Source organism: Trachemys scripta, chromosome 4 (genome assembly GCF_013100865.1).
Source record: "Trachemys scripta elegans isolate TJP31775 chromosome 4, CAS_Tse_1.0, whole genome shotgun sequence".
Classification (NCBI taxonomy): domain Eukaryota; kingdom Metazoa; phylum Chordata; order Testudines; family Emydidae; genus Trachemys; species Trachemys scripta.
The window spans coordinates 70,676,579-70,704,540 of NC_048301.1; the positions used below are offsets into that span (position 1 = coordinate 70,676,579).

Below are 27,962 nucleotides of genomic sequence, written 5' to 3' on the forward strand. Positions count from 1 at the left end.
GAGGCTTCTAAAGTTGGACCATAGTGGTGGTAATGAGTTAAATGTGAGGGAGAAACTTGGTAAAGAGTTGTCTGTATTTGAGGCTGCCAAATGTGAGAAATTAGATCAGATCTCTGGTTGCTATGAGAAACTTTTATGTGGAGCAAGTGAAAAATTATGGCAGGAACAGAAGTATGGCATGATGTCAATGTCTGTCTTCTTATATTGCACATTTGGAGAGTGAATGGAATTAAAGATGTGCACTGTGCTATTTTTGATTTAATGAGATTTAAACAAGCAAACAAGACTCTTCATAAAAGTGTAATGAATGGAATGTTAGGGGATAAAGTTCTTGTAATTGTAATTAGAGATCTGAACATATATGAAAAGATTTGGATTCAATTAGTGAAGCCATTTCAGAAAGTTATTTGTTTGCAGACTGAAAGAGACTGGCAAGTTTCAAAGGAGCAGGTAGCTGGTGTAAACAGCAAAGTGATGTGTCTTTTTTGCACTTCAGGAACATACTTATAACTTACCATTTGATAAGAGTGATGGAGGGAAAATTGGTAATTTTGGCTAATGGGAGACCAACAACAAAAAAGAACATTTGGCAGGAGTTGGGCGGTATGTTTTTGAAGGTAAATAATTCTTTGTATGCTGAGATTGATATGGATGTAGATGCCCTAGTACAGAAAATGCAGATTGGACCTTATACTTCCTTCAAAAGTGGGAAATATGTCTGAGCAATGTGTTATTCATTTTTTTTATAGCAAGGATGTAGTTGGGGAAAATACTGAGTTATATCAGATGCATCAAGTGATGGATTCCCCAGTTTGTGTGAGAAAAATCTTTTGAAGTGTGACGCTCCCTTGATCTTTTCTCTTTTGAATGGGGAGGTCAGTTGTAAATATGAAATTTCAAAGACTGAGTACGGAAATTCACCAAATAAATTTCATGATAGTAAATGTAATAGGACAGTTCAGCATCTATTTAAATTGCAGTGGACAAGTGAACTTAGTTCTTTAGGTGGTATTTGCCATATTCTTTAATAGGTCCAGGGTATAGAAATTAAGAGATCATGACAGTGCAGCAAATGATGGAGAAGATTTTTGAAAAAGATAAGGCAATGGAAGTTAATCTTCAAAATATCTTAAGTAGATCTGGTCAAAAACTTTTGGTTGAAACTCTGTTTTGATTTTAAAAAGTTTTGGTTTAAATAAGACTTTTTGCAAGATGTCTCCTTTCTGTATAAATTTTTGATTTTGTTGAAAAACTGAACACCCAAAACTGAAATTTTCAGCCAAATATTTTTATTCAGAAATGCCAGCACTGTATCTCATGGGAGTTGTAGTTCAGGTGTCTCATGCCCCCATTCTCTTCTATGGTCTGGGCTCTCTTGTCAGACTACATCTCCCATGATCAGCAAGCAGGGAGTTCATGGTGCATCATGAATGATGTAGTCCAGCTAGGGAGCTAGGACTGTAGAGGAGAATGGGGCATAAGGCACTTGAACTACAATTGCAATGAGGCACTGCTATAGTACTTCCAAATCAAAAAGTTTGCGTGTACAGTTTTTTCACCAAAAATCAACATTGTCTGTGGGGAATACAGAGCATTTTCTGACCAGCTCTAATCTGAAGTAATATGCATGGTATCAAGAAATACTGGTATAGACAAAGCTGTGAATTGTCTTGTATGCTAAGGTATTTCAGGACTCCCATTTGACATCTTACTGGGCTGTGCAGAGTATAGATGAGAAAGAATGCCGATGTGTTGAGGTAGATAAATAGCAATTCAGAAGGTACTCAAGTAGAGTGTAGGGGGGAGAGCTTTCTCTTCTATTAATGTCTTGGAATTTCCACCACAGACTTCAGGTTATGTTGTAGTTTATCTATTTAAAGAGTCCTCCCCTGGGGGAAATAGAGAAGTACTTTTGGAGAGTACAATATCAGAATTGTGATGTATCATACATTCATATGCTTCTTTGGGTAAAACATGCTTCATAACAGATAGCAATGAATCAATTGAGCTTAGTTTTATAACTAGTTGTGGAGAATACTAGTCTCCAATCATTGGCTGGTTGCGTGAAAAGCCAGGATAAGTATTCTGCATGTTGTCGGTTTGAGTTTCCATGGAAGATAGCTCCACTGGAGAAGTAAATGACGAGTCGTTAGCTGTACAGCACCATTTGAAATCAAAATCGATGCCACACAAGTCAGAACATCTTACTAATGATTAAAATTCTGCTACTTTGTCAGTTTGGCAAGCTGCTGTGGATATGCGGTTTATTGCGGACAATTTTGTTGTATCAGCTTGGTATACTGCTTCATGAGTCTGCTGATCAGTTGCCTCAGGCAGATTTGTATGGGAAGTTTCTTGGGATTCGTTAGTAAATTTTGAGCCAGAGACAGGGAAATTTGCAACCATATAAATATGCTGAAAGAATTACAGCAGCAGATCCAGAGAGCACTGTTGTCTTGTGAACAGACCAGACCTAACTGATATTTGCTGGAGGATGGGTTTTTTGTCAGAGGTAGCAGAGTTGAATGACAGCAAGTTTGACATTTCTGAAGATTGTGGTCTAAGTTGATGGAACTTTGATGGAAGTTCTCTGAAGCGGATTGAATCATGGTGGATTAATCATGGAAAATTGCAAGAACATGCATCAGAAAAGATACATGTGTATTGCTTTTTAATCTAGGCGAGAGTAGGATTAATTGGTAGGTGATCAGACATATGAGGAGTCACAATTAATCGGTTAGTTGGCTTGTAAAGAGGGTGGAACGTGTTGAAAATGTAATTTAGAAGAATTACAATAAGTTTGAGAGCTGGTATAGTTTACCAGACAATCAAAATTCAGAGGTGTTGTAAATTCATTAGGTAAGTCTTCCTCTATTACTGAGGCTGAGTTAGCTGAGCATGGTTAAGATCATGTAAGTGGTACATGTTGCGTTAGTGATTAGAGGCTATTACTGACATATGTTAGTAATGAGGCTGGGATTGGGAATTTTTTTTTAATTCAGATTTCTGAGTTTGCACAATAAATGATTCACTCTCTTATATAACTGTCCTCCAACAGGCTTAGTAGTTTATAGGGAGGGTGGGGTTAGTCTACATCACTTGTTATGGTTGCCAGTGAAACATGGGAAGAGTTTACAATACAGAAGGCTGTCTGCAGAAGCAAATTTTGAAGTTAGGTATTGTGAAGGAGTGTATTACCCTTTTAAGGGTCAGTTGGGAGCTCACAATCATAACAGCCTGTGTATAAGCAAGGAGACACCCTGTTCCACCCTAGAACTGACGTATTTGAACAGAAAGATGAGCAGGAGAGAGGAGATTAGAAGCTGCCTAGCTTGCGAGGGTGTCGAGCTATCTCTCCAGCTCTGGAAGGCTAGTCTGACCAGGCACAGAGACTTTGTTTTAGGATGCTAAGTTTGGATACTCTAAACCAGGGTTCTGAGTATGGATCTTTGAACAGGTATTCCAAGTTCTCCTTCCATGGGTCTTCATTAAAGGAGATATACTTTTTTTGATCATCTGTCTTGACTTCTCATTCCCCTCATCTGTGCAAGCAGAAATTTTGATGCCCAGTTGGGGAAAAGTAAGGTGGGGCCTACCTGCAGTGCCAGACCTGACCACAAGGGTGTACATAGGGGAGCCCACCCATTTACTGGTCTGCTTGTATGATGATATTGATGGTAGATGAAGTGAAGATGGCCTCTCATCCTATGCTTGTTTTCATTCAGTTACATTTGCAGGAGGTTTTGAAAACTGTAGAGCCCAGGATGGTATTTGGTGGGATGTTGTTTTCAGGTGATCTTTCTTTCAAGAAGGGGTGAATATCAAGAGAGGGAAAATTACTTTTGTAGTGCTTCACTTCTTGTCAACTGTTGCAAATAGGCCACTTCCATCTTAATTGAATTGGCCTTGTTAGCACTGACACCCCCCCTTGGTAAGGCAACTCCCATCTTTTCATGTGCTGTAATATTTATACTGCTTACTGTGTTTTTCACTCCCTGCAGCTGAGGAAGTGGGTTTTAGCCCACGAAAGCTTAGGCCCAAATAAATTTGTTAGTCTCTAAGGTGCCACAAGGACTCCTCCTTGTTTTTGCTGATACAAACTAACAAGGCTACCACTCTGAAACTTGAAAGTATCAGTTTCATGCCTGTTTAAAGTCAGTTTCTAGTTATTATTTGTAGTGGGGTAATATCCCTAGAGCCCCAGGCAGATGCAGTATAAACTCAGGGTGTCTTGCTCTAGTAGTATGTTTCCAAAGTTAAATGATCTATTCCAAGCTTGGTGAACTGCTTAGAAAGTAATCTAGATTTTTCTACAACTGTTTCAATTGTTATATTCAAGAGTTAGTAACAAAGTAAGAATATACATTAAAATTTTAAACCTAACCAGTGTCCCTTAAGTGACTTGACACAAGATGTGAGAAGATGTTAGTATTAGAGTTGAGTGGGACTAATATTTATTTAATTCTCTTTTTTATATAGGAATTAGATACAGTGCTCCTATCAGCTAATTTCTAAATTATCTGGAGGGGGAAAAAAAAACAAGAGTTTTCAGGTATCTAAGTAGCCCCTGGAGTCAAAGATCACCCCCCCCCCCCAATCTGAAATGTGCCCTTTGGAACCTGTGTGCCATTTAATATCAGGGACAGGAATTCTTTCCTGACCAATTGGTGCCCCCCAAATTAAAATCTGGAGTCCCCTGTAGTTTTTCCCTAACTGCTGTCAAAATTCTTTGACACACCAAGCACCCTATGGGCTGCCAACATAAAACGGGGAAAGACTGGGTATCTGGTAGGTAAGATACGCTCAACACCTGCTCAGGCCAGGGCTGTGCAGCACATTTTGGGATTTGATTCTCTAGCATCCATTGATCTTGATGGGGATCGCTGCAGATGCTGTTGTCATAAAGCTCTGAGTGGTGGTGCAGTGTCAGCCCGGCTCCTTCCGAGGAAGGTGACTGGGAGCCCAGCGGGGCTTCCCGAGATTGGCTGCATTGGCCTAGCCCGCTCGCTCCCCTCGCTCCTCTTTTCACATGCCCCCCCCCCCCCCGCCCTTCGGAATCCTATGACTGTGAAGCTGGTGCCCTGCCATGAGCGATACTGAGCCAGGTCCCCCCACTCCCTTCCCCCGCCCCCCTTCCGGCCCCTCCTCCTGTCACTGATTCGGTGCTGGAGCCCGGAGTGTCTGAGCTCCCCCTGCCCAGTCCCCCTCCAGCAGCGGCGACGGCTCCGGAGCTGTCAGTGCGCAAACATCAGCCGGGGCTCCGGGCACAGACACTTACACGACCAGGTCCAGGTCCAGGTCCAGCCCGCGGCTCCGGCGGTGTCAGTGCCTAGCAGCAGCAGCAGGTACAGTCCCACCATCTACCTCACCCTGGGTATCTGCCCCCTGCAGGCCCGGGGGGCGGGGGGGCGGCTGGGGTAAGCCCTGAGGAGCTTCCTTCGGGAGGACAGCGGCTCGCAGGGGGTTGGCGTCGCAATGGAGGGTTTAGCCCCTGGGGAGGGGGCGGTAGGGTTGTTATGTGGCATTATCTTGGGGTGGGGGTGTAATTACATTGCAGGATTGGAGAGTGTCTGTGGGAAGAGCAACGTGGAGTATTATGGGGGGAGGGGGAGCGCCTGGGGGGTTTAACCCCTGCATAATTCTGGGAGGGGGGGAACAAAGTGTGATTATTATTACCTAGATCTCCAAACTGTCATCTTGGTCATGCTCTGCCCCCAATCCCACTCCTTCAGGAGGAGCAGGCTCCACAAACACTCTGAGAAAGAGCCACTCCAGGCAACCCCCTCCTCAGGTGCAATGCTTCCCTGCCCTTTTCCCAGGTAATACTGTAATGGCTGGTCTACACTGGGGGGCAGGGGTGGATCGATCTAAGATACGCAACTTCAGCTACACAAATAGCGTAGCTGAAGTCGAAGTATCTTAGATCGAATTACCTGGGGTCCACACAGCGTGGGATCAACGGCCGCGGCTCCCCCGTCGATTGCGCTACCGCCGCTCGTTCTGGTGGAGTTCCAGAGTCGACGGTGAGCGCGTTCGAGGATCGATATATCACGTCTTAACGAGACGCGATATATCGATCCCGGATAAATCGATTGCTACCTGCCGATACGGCGGGTAGTGAAGACATACCCTGATACTCCTGTAGGCAGGGCCAGCTCCAGCCACCAGCGCAGGAAGCAGGTGCTTGGGGCGGCCAATGGAAAGGGACGGCACGTCCGGGTCTTCGGCGGCAATTTGGCGGCGGGTCCCTCGGTCCCTCTCGGTGGGAAGGACCGGCCGCTGAATTGCCGCCAAAGAATGAAGCAGCGCGGCAGAGCTGCCGCCGAAGTGCCACCGATCGCGGGTTTATCATTTTTTTTTCTTCGCCACTTGGGGCAGCAAAAAAGCTGAAGCCGGCCCTGCCTGTAGGATGCAACTTGCCATGTCACTCAATGCCTTGGGGCTCTCTGCCTCCTCTCTTTGTGGGGCTGGGATCACTCCTTGTCCTGAGTAAGAGGTTAGACTTGCAAATAGATTAAAATAACATACCTGATAAATCCCAGCTTTTCAGTATAAAATGGTTAAGGTTTATGTGGAAGATGCAAGGATCTGTGGGTCCTGTCCCTGCTCTCCATGGGGTTACACTTCAAAGTACTTCCATGAAGCCAGTTTCCTGGAGGGAGAGAGGGTTAAGCCTGTATGGTCTCTCTGTAGTTGGTTTCCAGGGGGAGTTGAGCCCCATGGCTCCTCCTGGGGTTAGTCTGTGACTCCACTGACTTCTGAAAAGTGTAGTTTTGTGCCCGATATTGTGAACAAATCTCCCTTGTGTGTTTGGCAATCCTACTGTCACTTCCTCTCTCCTCCACCCCCAGCTCCTAGGAAAATGGGTCAGCCTCTCCAGATAACATATCCATAAGACAATTTGTGAGTTTCTGCACTGCCAGCCGGTTAGGAGGGAGCATTCTGGTCCTTCTGTTTATGCACATACTGAATGTGCCTTGCTTCAATTATTCATCCTGGTGCCATTGCAACTTCCTGCAGCTTGTCTCCTCCAGGGAGCTGAATGTGTAACAAGGTTTTAAAATACTTTGTCTTTGAAACTATGATTCCATCCAGCTACACGGCAGCTGTCTGCTTGCACACCCATAGTCAAGGAGCTAATGGTTAACTGATACCTGAGAAATTACTGTGTCTGTGTGGAGGCAGGGGGGCAGGTGTCTGAGTACATCAAGGGTGTCTATCCCATTCCCCATAGTCCGTCCCAAAGAAACATGATGGATTATGATGGAGTTGGGGCCTTAAATAAGGAATCATATTTCTGGAACTTGGTCTGATGACCATTCACCGTCTGGAAAAGTTGGTCTTTCCCAGGCACAGTTGGTCTCAATGGAGGAGAAGTTGGGGACTGACTTAATCCTGATAACACATCATGGATATTATCCGTATTTAACAGAGGAGGAGGAGATAGGCACAGAAGTGGGAAGTGAGTGAAACGGGGAACCTTATTAGCTATTATATGTATTTTAGTTTGATCAGCTAACAGCTGGATGACCCTCACTACTGTGGGATCTGGACACTTTACTAAACTGGGAACTATTCACACTTCTAAATATCTGGACTCAATAAGCCAGATAAACCCACTGCAGCCAGATGGCTCAAGTGTAGAAGGGATGCTCTAATCAGGCAGGTGCTCAAATATCCATAGTTCAGTTATCCTAGGAAAGTCCGGAAAAGTTGTATTGCAATTGTGTCTAAATTCAGTCACGTTTGGGGTTAAACGTAATTCCAGAAAGGAGCAAACTCCAGCAACAAGAGCCATTTATTGATTTCCAGCTCCTATAAGACTGGTGCACAAACAGGGAGAAGCTATTTCTAAGGTAAAAAAGACCTAGACCATTTAGGTCTTTTGTAGATAGTAACCAGCATCTTTAGTTTCACCTGGAAGTGAATTGGCAGCCAGTGCAGAGCAGAAGTGTAATGAGCTCTTAGTAGCCCCCTGAGCTGTTGGTGGGTGCACTAGCCAAAAAGTGTGAGCAGTTAGACACAGGTACAGCACATTGCAGTGAACCAGCCTCAAGGTGACAAAATCATGGATAACCAAGATGAGGTGAGCATCTGAGAAATTAGAATTCAAAAGTTCTTCCTCCCCCTCCCTTCTGTGTTCTTTCCTCTACCATACTGCCTTTGTTACAAGACGAGAGCAATGTTGTCCACAAAACAGGGCCCTGGAGCCTGCTCTGTCTCCTCTTGGACAGGGATTGGATGCCAGATGCTGAGGTCTAATATTCAGAGTTATTTTTTAATTTATTCCTGAAAACTGCAAAAACCTTTTAATTTCTCAGAGTCTGATTTCTAACATGAATTGCACATTTCCCCTGGTGCAAAGTCCTCCTTTACAGGATCAAATCCCCATTGCACTGGAATTAAAGCTTATTGCGTGGCCTAAAAGGGCAGGTTTCTATGTGGTGTTTTAAGGATCAGGGTTATGGCCTGCCAAGCTAAGAATCCATCATTCATTGTTCAAACAGATCCTACCCGACTGAACTCCCATGTTTTCTCCAGCTCAGACAGGAGATGCCTCAGTTCTTCCCTCCTGATTATCATACAGGAGTTTAGTATAGATCCCATTACATAGATCTCATTAATCCCTTGGTTTTTGATTCATCCATTGTGACCGTCCAATTCCCAGTTGACTCAATCTAGTCACATACAGCATCCCTGCCCCCCATGCTCTTGTCAATCTGTCCCCTAGAGTGCTCTGTTGCCCCCATCCACCCACTGAAGATTGCTCATTTCTTCCAGTCAGGTTAGAGAACAAAAGAGGAATTCCTGCTGCATCTAATCAAAGAGCTGAGGCTTCCAGCAGAGAGAACCCAACCAGGAGCAGGAATTGATCACAGAACTGAGCAGCAGAGAAATCCATCCAGAGGCTGGTAATTGATTACAAAGGCTCCATGGGGGAAGTTGTACAGGCTAGACCTCACTCTGTCACCCAGCACTTTGTTCATTCATCCCATACAGAGCTGTTACTGTGGAAGTGACTCAGGCTGCACGTGCACCTGCCAGAAAACCCTTTTCTAGTTTAAGTGAAAGTGAATGTAGAGACTGTGGGCGGCAGGAGCAAGAACTTAACCATCCAGCTTCAGTCACCTAATGGGATGGCACTTTTGAAAAAAGTGGGTAAAAGGAAGGCAGATGGATTCCCCTTTGGCTAGAGTGCTTGCCTGAGCTACTAAGGCTTGAGGTATGTGGAGGGTGGCTGGACTGGTGGTGATAGATAGGAATGAACAGACTCTCATAGCTGCTGGAGATGGAAAAGCAGGGCCCATTACAGCCCTCGTAGACCACAGGATGACTATGAGTCGACAATGTGACGTGGCGGTGAAAAAAGCCAATGCTGTCTTGGGATGCATTAGGCGAGGTATATCTAGTAGGGATAGGGAGGTCCTGCTTCCGTTGTACAAGGCGCTGGTGAGACCTCACTTGGAGTACTGTGTGCAGTTCTGGTCTCCCATGTTTAAAAAAGATGAACTCAAACTGGAACGGGTGCAGAGAAGGGCCACTAGGATGATCAGAGGAATGGAAAACCTGTCGTATGAAAAGAGACTAGAGGAGCTTGGGTTGTTTAGTCTGACAAAGCGAAGGCTGAGGGGGGATATGATTGCTATCTTTAAATATATTAGAGGGATTAATACGAGGGAGGGAGAAGAATTATTCCAGCTTAGTACTAATGTGGATACGAGAACGAATGGATATAAACTGGCCGTGGGGAAGTTCAGGCTTGAAATTAGACGAAGGTTTCTGACCGTCAGAGGGGTGAAATATTGGAACGGCCTTCCGAGGGAAACGGTGGGGGCGACGGACCTGTCTGGTTTTAAGATTAAGTTAGATAAATTTATGGAGGGAATGGTTTAATGGTAAAACATAGTAGTCAAGGAAAACCAAGCAATGGTAGGTAAATTGTATAATGGCTGACAGGGGTCAGGCTGGAGACTCTTGCCTATATGCTCGGGGTCTTACTGATAGCCATATTTGGGGTCGGGAAGGAATTTTCCTCCAGGGCAGATTGGCTGAGCCTCTGGAGGTTTTTCGCCTTCCTCCGCAGCATGGGGCAGGGATCTCTAGCAGGAGGGTTTCTGCCGATTGAAGTCACCTAAAACAGGATTGGGGACTTCAACAGCAGAGTCCAGGGAAGGGGTAGGGACGGTTTTATGGCCTGCAGCATGCGGGGGGTCAGACCAGATGATCATAATGGTCCCTTCTGACCTTAAAGTCTATGAGTCTATGAGCCAGCCTAGGCTCCCTTTTTATGGCTGCACCTGCAATGCCCAAGGTTCAGTGTGTTACTCTTTCCTACATCCCTTCCACCTGCCTCACTTTTGCAATATGGGAGGGGGAGGAAGATTCCCTCTTCCTGGGGGGAAAGGGATAATGGGGTATGTATCAATAACTGCTGTGTGTTTGGAGAATAGTGGATGGAGACTTCTTGAGGAGGGGAAATCTGTGATGTGCTCTGGCCAGGGCAAAAATAGAAGAGATGTGCTCAGAGCTCTCAGCACATATCAGATTGGTTCCACAGCATGCAGCACTGGAGTTTCCATAGAAAATATCACACCTATTCTTGATAGGACGGGGATGGGCTCCCACCCCAAACAGAGGCCTTTCTCCCTTCTTGCCCACCAATTTCCCAAGGTTGCAGGGTTGGCAATGTCATAGGGCAACCCTACCTGGAGTGCTCTCCTGCAGCAGAACAGGCAGGTGGTGCCTGCCTCAGTTTTACTCATTCAGAGTCCCCAGTAACTCCATCCAAGCTTTCTTGCCTCAATAATACCCCTTCTTGGGCCAGTTTATTACAAAAATGATAGTCTATAATAAAAGTCCCAAAACATAGTCCACCTGCTGTGTACGTAGTCCTCAAAATCTAGCCCCTCAACACCCCATATATCACACTGCAGTGTTTTTAGCCACACCTGGCTCTTTGTCAGTCCTCTCCTGTCTTTGTGCCAGGAAAAGTCATCCCAGCCCTTCCAGCTGGAGTGCAACCCTATTGTTCCCATCAGGAAACCCCCCTTCCTCCAGCCTCTCTGCTGGGAGCTGTTTCTCACAATGGAAACATCAGTCACTCCCCCTAAACATTTAACCCTTTTGTCTCAGATGGGAACTTTCACTCTGCCCCCTGGTTACAGCTGTCCAGCATGAAGGCTTTAGCAGGAAGGTCTCTCCACTGCTACCCTATCTTCAGCGCTCTCCAGTCCTCACTCTCTGGTTTGGGGAGGTCAGCTGGCAAACCTCTCTGCTGCCTTCAGCCTTCCCTCAGGGATCTCCTACAATCACCTAGTCTCTGGCAGCTCTCACTTGCTAGTCTTACATCTGTAGAGTCCACATGCCTTCTTTTAAGACCAGTTGGGGTCAGCTGACCAGTCTCAGGTGCACTGGCCTCTTCACTCTTACAGGGTGAGTGTCACCCTCTGACAGGCAGATTTTCTAAACCAGCTCTAAACCCTACTAGGTTCCATCTAGTCCTCCCTCCTTTGAATCCAAAGGAGCAATGTTCCCTGCAGTCTGCTCTCCAGGGTTATAAGATCCATGGGATTCTCCAGAACTAAACTGTACAGCAAAGACTACCATTTTGCAGCACAGCCCAGTCCCTTCAGCAGGCTCTGTCTTTCTCACTTCCCACCGGGCTAGCCAGTACAGTATCCCTTGTGTTACTGATGTAATTTGTTATTAAAATACTCTTATTTCATGCTGACTCACATTTTCACTATGTGGCCGATCTTTTTATTGAGGAAGAATTGCATCATAGATATTGGGGCAAAGCCAGAGGTTCTGACTGCTACGAGGGGGGCAGATGGAGCTTCTAGCACCCAGGAATGCATAGGAGCTGGTTTTAGCTTTTGGTACCAAGGAGGCAGCTGAGGAGTTTAGTACTAGGGAAGGCTTGGACCGAATTTCTCCCACTTCTCTTCCCAGAAGAGACTAAGTCTGTGGAGAGTGGAGGTTTAAAGTTCTCATTCCACACCCCAGAAATCTGAAAGCAACTAGCTACCTTGCTCCATCCCTCCCATTACTACATCCAACATTGACAAATAAGCATGTTACCTCGATGTTTCTACTAGAATAATCAGCAGTGAAATAATTGTCAACATTTTAAACTGACATCAAGGAGAACAGTGTTTACATGCTATAGAGATGAATGGGGCTGTTGGCACTTCTCTGAGCAATTGTTTCATGTTTCCTGTAGACTCTTGCAGAAATCATTGCACTGGATTACATTCACTTTATATGTTAAAGATTTTCTTTGCAACATAAGGGCTGCAGACGTAATTTCTTTTTAAATGAAATCTGAGATTCTGGACAGTTGTGGAGCAATTTAAAAATTTGCAGTGGTGGGGTGCAGAGCAGGAGCCAGAAGCGACAGACGGGGAAAACTTCATATTCTGAACAACGAAAACTCCTTTAAACAAATAGAAATGCAAACCTCATAACGTTTTGATATTTTTATTCTGAGCCACTCCCTCAGACAAGGGCGATAGTCCTTAGTGGGAGCAAAACTAAACAAAATCTACCTGGTGGGCTTATTAAAATCTTGGCCTAATACCTCAGACATAGTGCAGGCACAGTGCAGCACTTATGGAAGAGGCGCTAAAAGAAAGGGAGCCATTTATTAGAAGAATGTTGAAAGAACTCCTTTCTGGACAAGGCATAAACAAGAAGCTTCTCTGATGTCCCTAGAGCAGATGTTTGAGTCTGTGAATGCTAAAAAGCATGAAATGGGAGAAAATAATACATGAGATGGAACAACCAGAAAATCAGTCTGAACTGACGACACAGCCTCTACCCTATACTAGTGTCTATCATAGCTCAGAGTAAAGCCCTTGCTAAAAACAATGCCACATGAGAGAGACAAGAGAAACTACTATCAAATGAAGTGCAGTCCCACAATAGACATTTTTAGGCATTCCAGCAAGGAGAGAAAAACTGGATTATGTAGCTGTTATGGAAACGACAGTGCCCAAATGTGTAACATAAATAGTATGGAACATTCTTCTGTGTATGATGAAAAGCTATTGGATCCCAGTGAGGAGACAGGTAGAAAAAATAAGAGGAATCATGATCCTTTCTTTCAGATGCCATGGTGATGAGCTCAATATAAGATCCTGACTAGAATAGATGGAGCATGCTCTGAGCTCAGCCAAAAAGAATTTTAAAACCTCTGAAGGGAGAAAGATTCTTCTGTCCCCAAGCTTTAGACATTTCCACTTAGACAAAAGAAAAGCTCTAAGAAAAGGTAAAGATCATCACATAGCAAAAGGAGTTGAAACGATTTTTACACCAGCCAAGCACTGGGGAATCTTTAAAATGAAACAAGACACGCTCTGGGACCACAATGCTACAAAGCGACTGCTGGGAAGAATCTGTGTTGAATGCACAGGACAAGGAGAAAATGGAAGAATTAGACTCTGATATTTAAAAGGCTGCTTTCACTGAGACTTTGCTCGATGAACTGTGGCATATTAGCATTGAAATCCAGTGTAGTTGAAATATTCTTACAGTGGAATTATCCAAAGTGTTTAAAATCCTTGTACTTTGATATTCTCTGGGACTTGTGAGCACAAAGTATGACAATGAGCAACAAATACTGTATAAGCTCTGACTGCTCTTTTCCCTCCTCTCCTTTCAGTGGAGCATACATACTTTGTGAAAAATAAGAATATATTTAGAAAACTGATCATTTGGCGCCCTATATGCTGCAGAATTTATTCACTCCATCATCTCCCACTCCCATCCCTTGAGGACTAACCATTTCAATAATCAATGATAACTCGTTGCTTTGTTTGTGTGATGTTTTTTGTCTCCTCTCCCTACCCACCATGTATGAATAGTACTCATGTTTCCCAACACAGTATTTTAAGATGGGGTGCTGGCCCTTTAAAGAGACTGTAGGTCAAAAGCAGACTGCTTCCAGTTCTGGCTCCAGAACAAAGAATTCTGGAAGGCATAGGCAAAGCAGACAGGCATGTTGGAAAAGGATATAAAAGAGCTCCCTTTTCCCCCAGTATGGCCTGAGATGAAACGTAAGAGGCAGATGGACAGAAGAATAAGGAATTGAGTCCATTTGCATCTCAGGCTTCTTCATTGGGGCTCATACCAGGCAGATTTTCCTTATTGGTCGTTAGTGCGGAACTCCTTCTGTACCACTTCCCAAAGGAAGCCTGAAATTTGGCCTAGTTTTAATGTGGTTATTTGACTAGCCTCTTAGTGTATGTCTACACTGGAGGTGGAAGGTATAATTTCCACCTCAAGTAGATATACCCTCACTAGCTCTGATGGGTCTAGCATGCTAATAATAGAAGTATAGCTGCAGTGGTGCAAGTGGTGGCATAAGCTAATTGCCCCAAGTACATACCTATGGTCTCAGATGGGCTCATACCTCTGGGGGCAGCCTCCCTGCCACTTGCACTGCCGCAGCTACTCACCCCACTCTTTGTGCCTGCTGCCTTGGCTACATTTCTATTTTTAGCACACTAGCTTGATCAGAGCTAGCATGGGTATGTCTGCTTGAGCTGGAAATTACACCTTTCCTCTCCAGTACAGATATAGCCTTAGTTGTCTTCCACACCTGTAGTGCCTTCTGTCCCACTGCAACTCAAGTCACAGCTGCATTTGTACAGAGCAGGTCCCACTGCCATACACCCCAGGGAGCTCTGAATCCTGGTGTAGTGTGATTTGTCATAGTCTAGATTTTGGAGGCCCAGATTCCACTACACACTTAGCTCTCTAGGAACCGGGGCAGCTAGCTGCCTTCAGGCAGTCAGGCCATCTTAGTTCTTGTGAAGAAATTTTCTCTTTTTCCCTCCCAAACTTGTATTGAAAACTTTACCAGAAAAGGCTGTGGTGCTGACAACTATCTCCACTCTGTCTGTGTTCCCAGCCTTTCCACCCACCAGCCAATTTCCCTCACAGACACTTTCAGGCTTTCTCCCGTGCTACCCCCTTATGCATGGGGAACAGGGGAAATATCTCTCATATAATCTGTACAGCCACTATCTTATCCTCCTTCATATTCTTCCTTTAAAACTTGCCTCTGCTTTGATGCCAACAAACCCTTGCCTGATGATCATAACTAGGCAGGTGATGAAAAATGACCCTTTCCCCCCCCTACTCATTTAGTCTTACTAACTTGTTCTTCACATGATTGCACATGTCCATTCCACTTCAGGTATATGTGCACCCAGTGCACCAGAGCTGGAGATTTTTTTCCCTTAGCAGTATCCATTGCAGTGGCACATGTGCTCTCTTCTTCCTCATGCTGTTACACAGTGGTGTAAGGATTCCCCTCAGTTCCTTCTTACCACCTCTGATCGGTAGTCTGAGCATGTTAGCTTCCTGCTGACAATGTTCTTCCTTTCCAGAGACTTTGTTTATCTCTTGTATGTAGTTAGTGGTATTTGTTTTTCATAGTTGTTAGCAACTTTAGTGTAGGTTTCAATTGTTGCTTTTCTTAGGGTCGCTTCCCACTTGTCTTGGGTACTGATGCCTGGTACTGGGGTGTGCTTCAGTTTCCGGGCTTTAAGCCTTAAGAAGACTATGCCAGTAAATGACCCTCATTCCAGGTGCCTAAAGTGCAAGGGTCACCTCCATGATCGTTGTCAGATCTGCAGAGACTTTAAGCCCCAGATGAAAAGGGATAGGGAGATGAGACTGATAGAATTTATAGGGGAGGTTTTGGAGTCTACAGTAGCCAGAGCTATCCACCTCAATCCAAATTGCAGATAATGTTAACCACTTCCACAGACCTAAAATCTCATCCAACCACAACAGTAAGTAACCAGTGATTCCTTGTCCTACTTTATAGTAGTATAATTATAATAACAAAGCTGTGCCAGCTCTTTGCTATATTCATTTGATTTGTACATTCTATCCCTGTCATCAACCTTTTTGACTTCTAGGTTATAAGCCTTCCAGCACAGAGATGACCCTTATCTGTGTGTATTTTTACAGCACAATGGAGCTCCAGTCCTGATTGGTTTTTTTGGGTCCTCCCATTATATAAATATTGACTAATATACAATTTGTTTACTGATATACATTTTCCTTTTTAGTATCAAATCTAAACAAGGTTGGTAGTATTCCTTTATAATATAAAATAGATACAAAGGCACATATTAGGGCTAAATCTTGGTTATTTTTAAATAACTTATGCTTCCCATTTCCTCTTTAAATAGTGTGAGTTGATCCATTATAAGGTTTATCCAGATCAAGTTCAGCAATGCCATCTCTTTGTCATTCCACCAGATCAATCATAATAGCATGGGCTACATTTTTAAGCTAGTGTTTAACAGTAGTGTTTTATAACAATTTCATGAAGTTCTAGCATGTCAGTAGTGTGAAGGTTACTAATGGTATCATAGGAACAATTTCCAATATAACCTCTATTTCAGGGGTAGGCAATCTATGGCACATGTGCCAAAGGCGGCACATAAGCTGATTTTCAGTGGCACTCACACTGCCCGGGTCCTGGCCATTGGTCTGGGGGGCTTTGCATTTTAATTTAATTTTAAATAAAGCTTCTTAAACATTTTAAAAACCTTGTTTACTTTATATAAAACAATAGTTTAGCTATATATTATAGACTTATGGAAAGAGACCTTCTAAAAAACAGTAAAATGTATTACTGGCACGCAAAACCTTAAATTAAAGTGAATAAATGAAGACTCAGCACACCACTTCTGAAAGATTGCCAACCCCTGCTTTATTGTGTGTTTTACTTCTGCCCACAAGGCTTATGTTAATTACATGAAAATAGGAAATTTTTTGTAACTTACTTCTCTGGTATCAGTTGTAGCCAAACCAAAAAATCCTCCCCAAATGAACAAAAGTACTAGGAAGGAGTCGCTCCAATCCTGAAGTCCTGAACAATGGCATGGCCATCTGCTTCAAGCCTCTAACATTTCTGCTTCACTCTTTCCCTTGTACCTACCCTCTAGGCTTACCTGCCTCTTGGCCTTCTCCCTGGCTTCCTTTCAGCTGGGACCCCTACTGTTCATCTTGCTTGGGTCTCAGTCACTGGCAGCCATCCCAGTTAATTCCTTTCATCTCCCTATACTTCCTACATATTCCCAACACCTTCAAAATGCTCCCTCCATAGAATCGTAGTGCTAAAAGTGACCTCAAGAGATCATTTAGTCCAGTCCCCTGCACTCATGGCAGGACTAAGTATTATCTAGACCATCCCTGACAGGTGTTTGTCTAACCTGCTCTTAAAAATCTCCAATGATGGAGATTCCACAACCTCCCTAGGTAATTTGTTCCAGTGCTTAACCACTCTGACAGTTAGGAAGTTTTTCCTAATGTCCAACCTTGCTGCAATTTAAGCTCATTGCTTCTTGTCCTACCCTCAGAGATTAAAGAGAACAATTTTTCTCTTTCCTCCTTGTAACAACCTTTTATGTACTCGAAAACTGTTATCATGTCCCCTCTCAGTCTTCTCTTCTCCAGACTAAACAAACCCAATTTTTTCAATCTTCCCTCATAGGTCATGTTTTCTAGACCTTTAATATTTTTTGTTGCTTTTCTCTGGACTTTCTCCAGTTTGTCCACACCTTTCCTGAAATGTGGCACCCAGAACTGGACACAATACTCCAGTTGAAGCCTAATCAGTGTGGAGTAGAGTGGAAGAATTACTTCGATGTCTTGTTTACAAAACTCCTGCTAAAACATCCCAAAATGATGTTTGCTTTTTTGGCAACTGTGTTACACTGTTGACTTATATTTAGCTTGATGCACTATGCCCCTCAGATCCCTTTCTGCAGTACTCCTTTCTATGCAGTCCTTTCCCATTTTGTATATGTGCAACTGATTGTTCCTTCCTAAGTGGAGTACTTTGCATTTGCCCTTATTGAGTTTCATGCTATTTACTTCAGATCATTTCTCCAGCTTGTCCAGATCCTTTTACATTTTAATCCTATCCTCCAAAACACCTGCAATCCCTCCCAGCTTGGTATCGTCTGCAATCTTTATAAGTGTACTCTCTATGCCATTATCTAAGTCATTGATGAAGATATTGAACAGAACTGGACCCAGAACTGATCTTTGCTGGACCCCACTCAATATGCCCGTCCAGCTTGATTGGGAGCCACTGATAACTACTCTCTGGGAATTGTGAACCACTGGGAACTACTCTCAGCCAGTTATGCATCCCCCTTATAGTAGCTCCATCTAGGTTGTATTTCCGTAATTTATTTATCAGAAGGTCACGTTCTAGACAAGCCTCTCCCATCTGATTCTACTCCCGAGAGACCTTCCCTGTGGCCTATCACTCAGTTCCTTGGTTAGTGATGGGCTACTTTGGCAAGGCCTGATCATACTGCCATAGCAGCTCCCACACTGGCTGAGGGAGAGAGGGATTCTAGGGAAGAGGAGTGCATGCACACATGCTCACACACATGGATCAGAATAGAAGTGAGGCTTTTCTAGCCTTGTGAATGGAGAGGATGTTTTTGCACCAATGTAGCTGCACCAGTCCCCAAAAAAACCCAGTGTAGACACCACCTCAGTCTCTCATGTGTACAAATGGGAAGTGTGATAGCATTAACTAAACTTCACGTGGTAACAGATGCTTCTGACTTTCTCAGGTTATGGCTCATAACCTGTTTGTGGCAGTCTACACGTGCATCTAAATCATGCGCCCCTGAACTGGGGTTAAACCCATTGTCAGCAGTGGGTAACTTTTTTTTTTTTTTTTGCTACCTATTACTGACAATGCATTCAGTACCTGATCAGCTGTGTGTGGTTTAATTGCAAATGTAGACAATGCAACAATAATTCAGCATCATTTCAGAAACTATGGTTAAAACATCTCTGCTTTGATAGCCTTTTCCTTCTAGTCTTCAAGACTGATGGGTATGAGCGGGTTCTTGTTCTCATGTGCCTGAGTTTAGAGTCTCTGGTTATGTGTAGACTAAGATTAAAAGGTTGAAGGTTATGTCTTGTTTGTTTTGTAGGCTAACATTTTAAAACTAATGTAGACAGGGCAAGCTATAGTTGAACTCACATTAGCTGGTTGAGGTGAACCCATGGCTCCCACTTAGGGTTTACCTCAATTAGTGTGTTTAAAATGTAACTTGCCCTGTCTACACTAATGTGTTTGTGTTTTTAAAAAACAAACAAAAAACGTCATCCTAGTCTAGACATCCCCTTGGGACGCTGAACTGAGGTGTCAGAGGTTTCATTAATATTCTGAAATGCAACGTCACACTAGAGGTGTAATGACATTTCTACCAAAACTCTCCACTTCCTTTTCCTAACTGGGGCTGCAGTTGGGGAACTTCAAAGGGTTTGTTGTCCCTCCAGGGATATTTTAGCATATGGAAGCCAATATATTACACTAACGGACTCCGTGGACTAAAGTAAAGATTTGAGGTGAATGACTCCCTATCTTAGCTCACTGTAGTTTCTGCATTTCAAAATGTTATACTTCCCCGAAAGCATCCTAGGTAGTTCACAGAGAAAGGCTTGGTAATGTCTCTCCAGTGAGTATTGTCCCAGAGTTCAGTAAAACCTCATCCATCATAAGCAGAGAAAATCTGAAGTCAGGAGTGAGTCCCTAGGCACTTCCACATGGGACCCTTTACACAGTTTCTGCTTTTAAGGAAGTGATACAATTAATTTTTCCTTGAGGTTGTAAGAAATGATGAGTTTACATCATTATCTGATACTCATTTTTGTGGCCAATGAATGGAACAGAAAGTATATCTGGGCAAATCAAAAGAAATAGCTTCATCATATCCCTGCTAACCACTGGGCAGGCAGGCTGCTCATTACACAGGCTTCTGATGATTCAGATAATTGAGACACTTGCAGCTGTCTTTTAATATTAGGGTGAAAGCAATGTGTTCCAGTGTAGTCAGCTAGAAAGTGCTAATCTTCTCTCTTGCAGCTTCCATGATTCTGTGAAGCTTTGATTATATTTAATCCAGCAGCAGCGTGTCATTCGAGCTCTGTCTGATTCTTCCTATCTCGCTTGAGTGAAATTCCCATTGAACTCAAAGGGGATTTTTCTTGAGTAAGGACTGCAGAATCCAAAATCTTATTAATATTTTGAGAAAAATCCTTATCTGCCTAACAATCAAGAAATGGGGTCACCTTTCTATGTCTACAGAAGACGTTTTAATGTTAAGAATATCGGTGCAAGGATAAAGCTAACACTTTTTCCATTTATGGGTTGATACTGTTCCCAAGTCAGAAAAGTCACCTCCATCCAGCACTAGGCTATTGATGATGTTTCCCAGGTCATGCAAAAGGTGAAGTGTGTCTCATTCTTTTAAAAAATGGTTTGAAATGCCTATCTTGCTGTGTGAGTCACTACCACTTTGGTGCCTTTCTTTCAGCTTAATTTAATGTCATTAATTCAATTGCATTTGGGAATCATCTGGCTGCTCCAGCCACATAGAAATAACCTCCTGATATATCCTTCTGACTGCTTAACCTCAGCCAACAACTTCTGAAAACTCCCATTCATATATACCAGACATAGATGGTCCCTCAGCAATGCCCATCTCCCCCTTCCTGCTACTCTTGGCATCTAAAATATGAGAACAGGGTAGAATTGAATGTAAAAACGTAAGAATGGCCATACTGGGTCAGACCAGTGGTTCATCTAGCCCCATATTCTGTCTTCCGACAATGGCTGGTGAATAGAACAGGGCAGTTTATTAAGTGATCCATCCTCTGTTGTCCAGTCCCAGCTTCTGGAAGTCAGAGGTTAGGGACATCCAGAGCATGGGGTTGTGTCCCTGACCATCTTGGTTAATAGCCACTGAAGTACTTATCCTCCATGAACTTATCTAATTCTTTTTTGAACACCGTTATAGTTTTGTTCTTCACAGCATCCCCTGGCAATGAGTTCCACAGATTGACTGTGTGTTGTGTGAAGAAATACTGCCTTATGTTTGTTTTAAGCTTGCTGCCTATTAATTTCATTGGGTGACCCCTAGTCCTAGTGTTATGTTAGGGGGGCAAATAACACTTCCTTATTCACTTTCTCCACACCATTCATTATTTTATAGGCCTCTATCCTATCCCTACTTACTCATCTCTTTTCCAAGCCGAACAGTCCCAGTCTTTTTAATCTCTCCTCATAGGGAAGCTGTTCCATACCCTTAATAATTTTTGTTGCCTTTCTCTGTACTGTTTCCAATTCTAATATGTCTTTTTTTGAGATGGGGTGACCAGGACTTCATGCAGTATTCAAGATCTGGGTGTACCATGGATTTATAGAGAGGCAATATGATATTTTCTGTCTTATTATCTATCCCCCTTTCTCAATGATTTACAACATTCTGTTAGCTTTTTTGACTGCTGCTGCAAATTGAGCAAATGTTTTAAGAGAACTATCCACAATGACTCCAAGATCTCTTTCTTGAGTTGTAACAGCTAATTTAGACCCCATCGTTTTGTATGTATAATTCGGATTATGTTTTCCAATGTACATTACTTTGCATTTATCATCATTGAATTTCATCTGCCATAACTGTTGCCCAATCATCCAGTTTTGTGAGATCTCTTTGCAGTCAGCTTTTGGACTTAACTATCTTAAGTAATTTCATATGGTCTGAAAACTTTACCACCTCACTGTTTACCTCCTTTTCCAGTTCATTTCTGAATGTGGTCCCACTACAGATCCTTGGGGGACTTCACTATTTATGTCTCTCCACTGTGAAAACTCACCATTTGTTACTACCCTTTGTTTGCTGTCTTTTAACCAATTACTGATCCATCTCTTTTATCCCATGACTGCTTACTTTGCTTAAGAACCTTTGGTGAGAGACTTTGTCAAAGACTTTCTGAAAGTCCAAGTACACTATATCCACTTCGTCACCCTTGGTCATATGTTTGACAACACCCTCAAAGAATTCTAATAGATTGGTGAGGCATGATTTCCCTTTACAAAAGCTATGTTGACTCTTCCCCAACAACTTGTGTTCATCTATGTGTCTGATAATTCTGTTCTTTACTGTAGTTTCACCCAGTTCACCTGGTACTGAAGTTAGGCTTACCAGCCTGTAATTGCCAGGATTGCCTTTGGTGCCTTTCTTAAAAATCAGCATTACATTAGCTATCCACCAGCCATCTAGTACAGAGGCTGATTTAAGCAATAGGTTACGTACCACAGATAGTAGTTCTACAATTTCATATTTGAGTTCCTTCAAAACTCTTGGATGAATACCATCTGATCCTGGTGATGTATTACTGTTTAATTTATCAATTTGTTCCAAAACATCCTCTGTTGACACCTCAATCTGGGACAGTTACTCAGATTTGTCACTTACATGTGGGAATCTCCCTCACATCCTCTGCAGGGAAGATTGATGCAAAGAATTAATTTAGCTTCTCTGCAATAGGCTTGTCTTCTTTGTGTGCTCCGTTAGCACCTAAATTGTCCAGTAGCCCCACTGATTTTTTTAGCAAGCTTCCTGCTTCTGCTATATACTTCCATATTTTTTTTGCTCTTTTAGTTTTTGTGTTTTTTGCTAGTTGCTCTTCATATTCTTTTTGTACCTGCATAATTATACTTTTACAGTTGAGTTGCCAGAGTTTGTTCCTTTCTATTCTCTTCACTAAGATTTGACTTCTAATTTTTAAAAGATGTCTTTTTGTTTCTAATCACCTCTTCTACTCTGTTATTTAGCCATGGTGGCATTTTTGGTCCTCTTATTGTTTTTTTTACTTGGGGTATACATTAAGCCTCTACTATGGTGTTTTTAAAATTAGAAATTGGAAATTAGAGCATGTTTTGTGCAGTTTAGTTTGTCTCCATGTTCTTCATTCCTGTTGCTGCACTATGGTCTCAAACCTCTTCTCCCATTCTTCCCCATGGGCCACTGTTCCATAGTGGGATAGACTGCTTCAAGGCAACACTCTATCTTTGTCCCCCTGTATTTGATTGGTTTTCATAGTGTGCTTCTATGGTGACACCACATATGCCAGCGCTATCGGTGGTAAGGGAGGGAAGAGTGGGTTGGCCAGAATCTTGACTGGTGCAGTGAGAGTTCTGCAGTGAGAGCCCTGCAGCAGACAGGCTATGTAGCCCTGGAGCTAGAGCTTGTGTGGTCCATTCTAGAGACCTGGGTTCTAGTCCTATTTTGGATCGCTCATCTTACCTCACTCCTTAGTTTCAGAGCCTATATCATGAAGTGACCTGAAGGCAGTGACTGCAGTACCTATCACTAGCTTCACACACTGAAACTGTCACTGCCCGGGCAATCTGCTGGAAAAGTTCAGTTATACTGAAAGAGATACCAATGTGGGTTTAAATTTAACAAACACCAGAAGACCTATTGGAATAGTGGGTGGGCATTCTAGTTGTTCCTAGCTGAGAATCTTGCAACGACAGCATCTGAGTTCAAGAAAGGATGCAATATACTTCTGTTTAGTGCGGCATTGTAGCTGGCTGAGGACTTTCTGATTGTGTCATGGTGATATGGGGGAGGTGTATTCCAGCTTAATTGGCCATTAGTATTTTGGTATCAGTGCCCTCCAGACACTTTCTAAATGATTTTAAATAGAAAAATAACCTAAATAATCCTGAGAGTGGTGAGTGGGAGTTGTCACAGAAATAACACATGCCGTTGGAAACACAGCATAATTAACTGCTTTATTTAAATAATTTACTAGTGAGTTATTGGGAAGAGCTGATAAAGTAAAATCAGAAACTCTGCTCCAGCTGGTTATGTCCACACTCAGATAAAAGACCTGTCACTGGCCTTGGTCAGCTGACTTGGGCTCTTGGGGCTTGGTTTGAGGAGCTATAAAATTGCAATGTAGACCTTTTGGGCTTGGGCTGGAGCCTGGGCTCTGAAACCCTTTCCCCTTGTGTCCAAAGTGACCTTTTTACAGAGAAATCTGCTTTGGAATTGAAATTGGGCAGTTGTTGTTTGAGGCAACATAAGGTCAGAATTCACTGAAGAGTTTATTAAACTGATAAAGTCGCTTTGTGTGTCTTTTGCCAGAGGGGCTGTCACTGGCCGATCCTCTGACTCCCAAATGCACTGAGTCAGTCTTGGAGCATAGACAGCACGTTAGAACCATGCTGGTTAACATAGCTGATGACAGGAAAGGATTCAGCATTTCTTTCATTCCCATTCCAAATGCAAGTACGGATGCCACAGTCATCATGGTACTCAGTGCAGACACACAACCTGTGTATATGGGTGTGTCTACACTGCAATAACACACCCACAACTGGCCTGTGTCAACTGACTCAGGCTCACAGGGCTCAGGCTGGGGAGCTATAAAATTGCAATGTAAACATTCAGTCTCAGACTCGAGCTCTGGGCTCTACCTTTCCTGAACTGGTTCCCACAGCTACTATGATCTTTGCATTCAAATCCCTCACTTGAAACTAACTTCTACCACGATGATTACAAGAAATAATCAACCAATGGCAAGTCTGGGGGGCAACTCAGGATAATTTTTATATATAACAAATTGATGTGAGATAAATGAATATATCTATTTTAATAAAACCATTTAACCCTGGCCTATCATCAGTTTAAGCATTCTGCAGTACATGGTCTTTCTTTCACCTCCCTTTGTCTGTTAATTTGTGAGCTCTTCAGAGAAGGGAGTGTCTCTTCTATGTCTGTACAGCACTCAGGTGGTACTGCAGTGTAAACAACATTAAGGGTATATCTACACTGCAATGTAAGCCCAGGGTTAGTAGAACTCAAGTTAGCAGACCCTGGGTTTGTTAACATAGGATTTGAGCATCTATACTTATTTGTAACCCCAGCTTAGGAATTGTTAAACCCTGGGTCCCATCTTAGGGCTCCAGTGTCTACATTGCATTATGTGGGCCTGAGTCCAACCACCCATATCCCAGACTTTCTAGTGCCCTCCCAAAGTGTGGATGCTTTAACCCTATGTTCTTGATGCAGTGTGGGAAATCTTGACTGTCTGCTAAACTTGACTGTCAAGAGGACAAAGAAAATTGGCCTATGGGATTGTGAGATACTTTTGGTGGACTCCTAGAGCATGAATCCAGTGTGACTGCGTCTACACTGCAAAGCAATAGGGTTTGAACCCTGGATCCTGGCATTAATCAGGCTCAGACCCTCCACCCTATGGGGTCCTGGGACTTTAGGTCTAAGTTATGGGTTAGCGCAATTTGTGTGTAGAGAATGGGAGTTAGGGCCTGAGTTTGAACCCTATGCTTACATTGCAGTGTAGATATAAGTCCACCAACTTCCCTGTCCTACACCCTTTGAAGCAACCAGTGCTGTATCAGCCCTTTGGCTAATCTTGCACAGCGACATCTGCATGGTAATCTCTAGACCATATGTTCCTCACCTGCATTTTAGCATAGTACAAGGCTTATGTTGGGTAATGTTGCTTCCTAGTCATAGCATCTCAATCCTGTAACTAAAAGTGTTTCCAGAAGGAGACCTCTCAGAATCCTGATGAGGGTTGAGATTTCTGTGCTCCATGAGCAGCAGGGCTCCATGGAGTTACCCCTGAAGGCTGCCAGGCTCTCAAAGCAAAGGGATTTTTAGGCCTCTGAGCACAGGACTAGAAGCTCCACCTCTGGCTGCAGACAGCCCTGGGATCTGAATTGAGTCATGGTCCCAGGTCTTAGTTAGAGCGTCTGTCTTCACTCACACTGATCAGAGATGGGACTCAGGACTCATCAAAGCCTGACACAGGCCCTGGAGTCTATGTAACAAGATACAGTTCTGGGTTTCACTTGGTGTATAAGTTGAAAATACTTACGCTAAAATGTATTCCCTTTTTCTTTTCAGATATGATGATGGCCCTGAAAGCTAAGCTCCTGTTTAGCTTCCTCTGCCACATGGCCTGTACCCTTGTGTATGGCTACCCCACCGATCCTGGGACTGAGTTCCGCTCTGCTTTCTCTGTGGCTAGAACCAGCAGCATGGAAGGGAGCGTTGAGATGGTCATCACCTTTGACAAGGTCTATGTGAACATTGGCAGTGACTTTGATCCCAAGGCTGGGTTGTTTAGGTGTCGGATCCCTGGAGCCTATTACTTCTCCTTCACGGTTGGGAAATATCCCAAGAAAAACTTGTCTGTCATGCTGATGAGAAACAAGAATGAGGTGCAAGTGATTGTGTATGATGAGCATCACCGTAAGGAGCGGAAGGTGGCTAGCCAGAGTGCCATGCTGCAGCTGGACTATGGAGATACAGTCTGGCTGCGTTTACATGGGGATCCCAAGTATGCCCTCTACAGCAATGCGGGCCCATACACAACTTTCAATGGGTATCTTATCTATCCAGATACTTCTGCCTACTTCCAAAATGGTGTGATCTCTCAGGAGTTGGGGGGAGCTGCAGGACTGCCCCATCCAGCTATTCATCAACTTTCAGGAGAGCAGAACGAAGCCTCAGAGGGACACATGTTGTCCGATCAGCCTGCCAGAGAACGAGATCCTCGCTCTGCATTTTCTGTTGCTCGCTCACAAAGCCTCCTGGGAACAGATGAGAAGCAAAACCAGCATGAGCCAATCACATTTGACATAGAGTTTGTGAACATTGGAAAGGATTTCAATTCCTCAAGTGGCATCTTCTTGTGCCGCGTGCCAGGCGCATATTACTTCTCCTTCACCATTGGCAAAATGCCTTTTAAGACCATGTCAGTGAAACTTATGAAAAACCATAATGAGGTCCAGGCCATGATCTATGATGACAACCACTCCAAGAGGCGGGAGATGCAGAGCCAGAGCATTATGTTACCTCTGCACTACGGAGACACTGTCTGGCTCTACAGCCACCAGCATGATGGCTACGGTGCCTACAGCAACCATGGCAAGTACATCACCTTCACAGGATTCCTTATCTATCCAGAGGCTCAGCCAAAGCCACCCCCAAGTCCCAGTTCCCCCATGAGGTCAAAAATCTAAATGCAGGTGTGAAAGGAACGTAAGAGAAGCCAAGATGCAGTGGACTTGGGTGCAGGTCCTGGTTGGACGTCACCCTCTACGTGACAATGTTAAAGAGCATGCTAATGTGTGTCCAGTGCTTTCCTTATGCTGCACGCTCATGTCCTGGCTGCAGGGCCATTGCTGTTTCTGTCTTTTATCTGTAGAATGATCTTTGCAGGGGGTAGTGTGAGTCCAGTGTTACTGTTCAATTTAAGCATAAAGCATGAGGTAGTTTGGTGGCAGGGGCAGTGAAATGAGGTGTTGTGATTCAGGGGGACGCTGCAGAAATGCTGGGAGACCTACTGAAGACAACCCCACCAGAAAGCACAGCATCTGGTGACATTCCTGGCACATCCAAGGGAGGCCTGGGGGAGGGAAAATGTAATTGAAATGAATTTAATAAAAGTAAAAAAATAAAATGTGCAGGGTTTGCGGAGACTTGTGTGTATAGAACTGCCTGCAACACTGATTCTGGGCAGGAGAGAGGCACTGATATTGTGTGAACTATTGCATGTGTTTGTGTTGTGAAGACTGTTAAACAGAGTTAGATTGTATGTCACTGTGCCAGAGTGTATGTATTTTGTGGGAGGTCAGGGAATTGCGGGAGGAGGTAGCCAGTGTTGCCAACTCTTATGATTTTATTGCGAATCCCATGATACGGTATCTGGGGTTTGGCTTAAAGCCTCAGCTGCTGAAATCCACAGATTGTGTCCGTCTGTCTGTGAATCTGAGCTTTCATAACAAAACTCCCCACTAAGTTTCTAGCTCTTGTGGTTATGGAGAAAAGTTTGAAAACATGAATCAAGCATACCCTAAAGGCTCCTAAACAAATAAACAAAAAAAAATAACCCAAAATGTGTGTTATTTTTAAAAATCTCCTGATTTTGGGGGTGCCTGGCTCATGATTTTTAAACATTTGGGGATGGCAATGGTCTGAATGTGTATGGTGATTCTGCCTGTATTGAACTCTACTATTGCCAAGAAATGGGCACTCTTAACGTTATAGTGTGACTAGACTTCATAACACAACATTTTGTTT

General features: G+C 43.6%; 1 protein-coding gene across 2 annotated transcripts; it reads left to right on the forward strand.

Moving 5' to 3' along the window:
• Window positions 1–5,156: 5,156 nt before the first annotated feature.
• C1QTNF4 (C1q and TNF related 4) lies at window positions 5,157–27,482 on the forward strand. Of its 2 annotated transcripts, XM_034769413.1 has the most exons (3): window positions 5,157–5,345; window positions 8,782–8,912; window positions 25,782–27,482. In XM_034769413.1, the coding sequence occupies exon 3, from the start codon at window positions 25,784–25,786 to the stop codon at window positions 26,900–26,902; it is 1,119 nt and encodes a 372-aa protein (XP_034625304.1). In that variant the 5' UTR covers window positions 5,157–5,345; window positions 8,782–8,912; window positions 25,782–25,783; the 3' UTR covers window positions 26,903–27,482. The 2 variants fall into 2 exon arrangements, with proteins under 2 accessions (XP_034625304.1, XP_034625303.1); XM_034769412.1 differs by lacking the exon at window positions 8,782–8,912 and having other exon boundaries at window positions 5,158–5,345.
• Window positions 27,483–27,962: the final 480 nt, after the last annotated feature.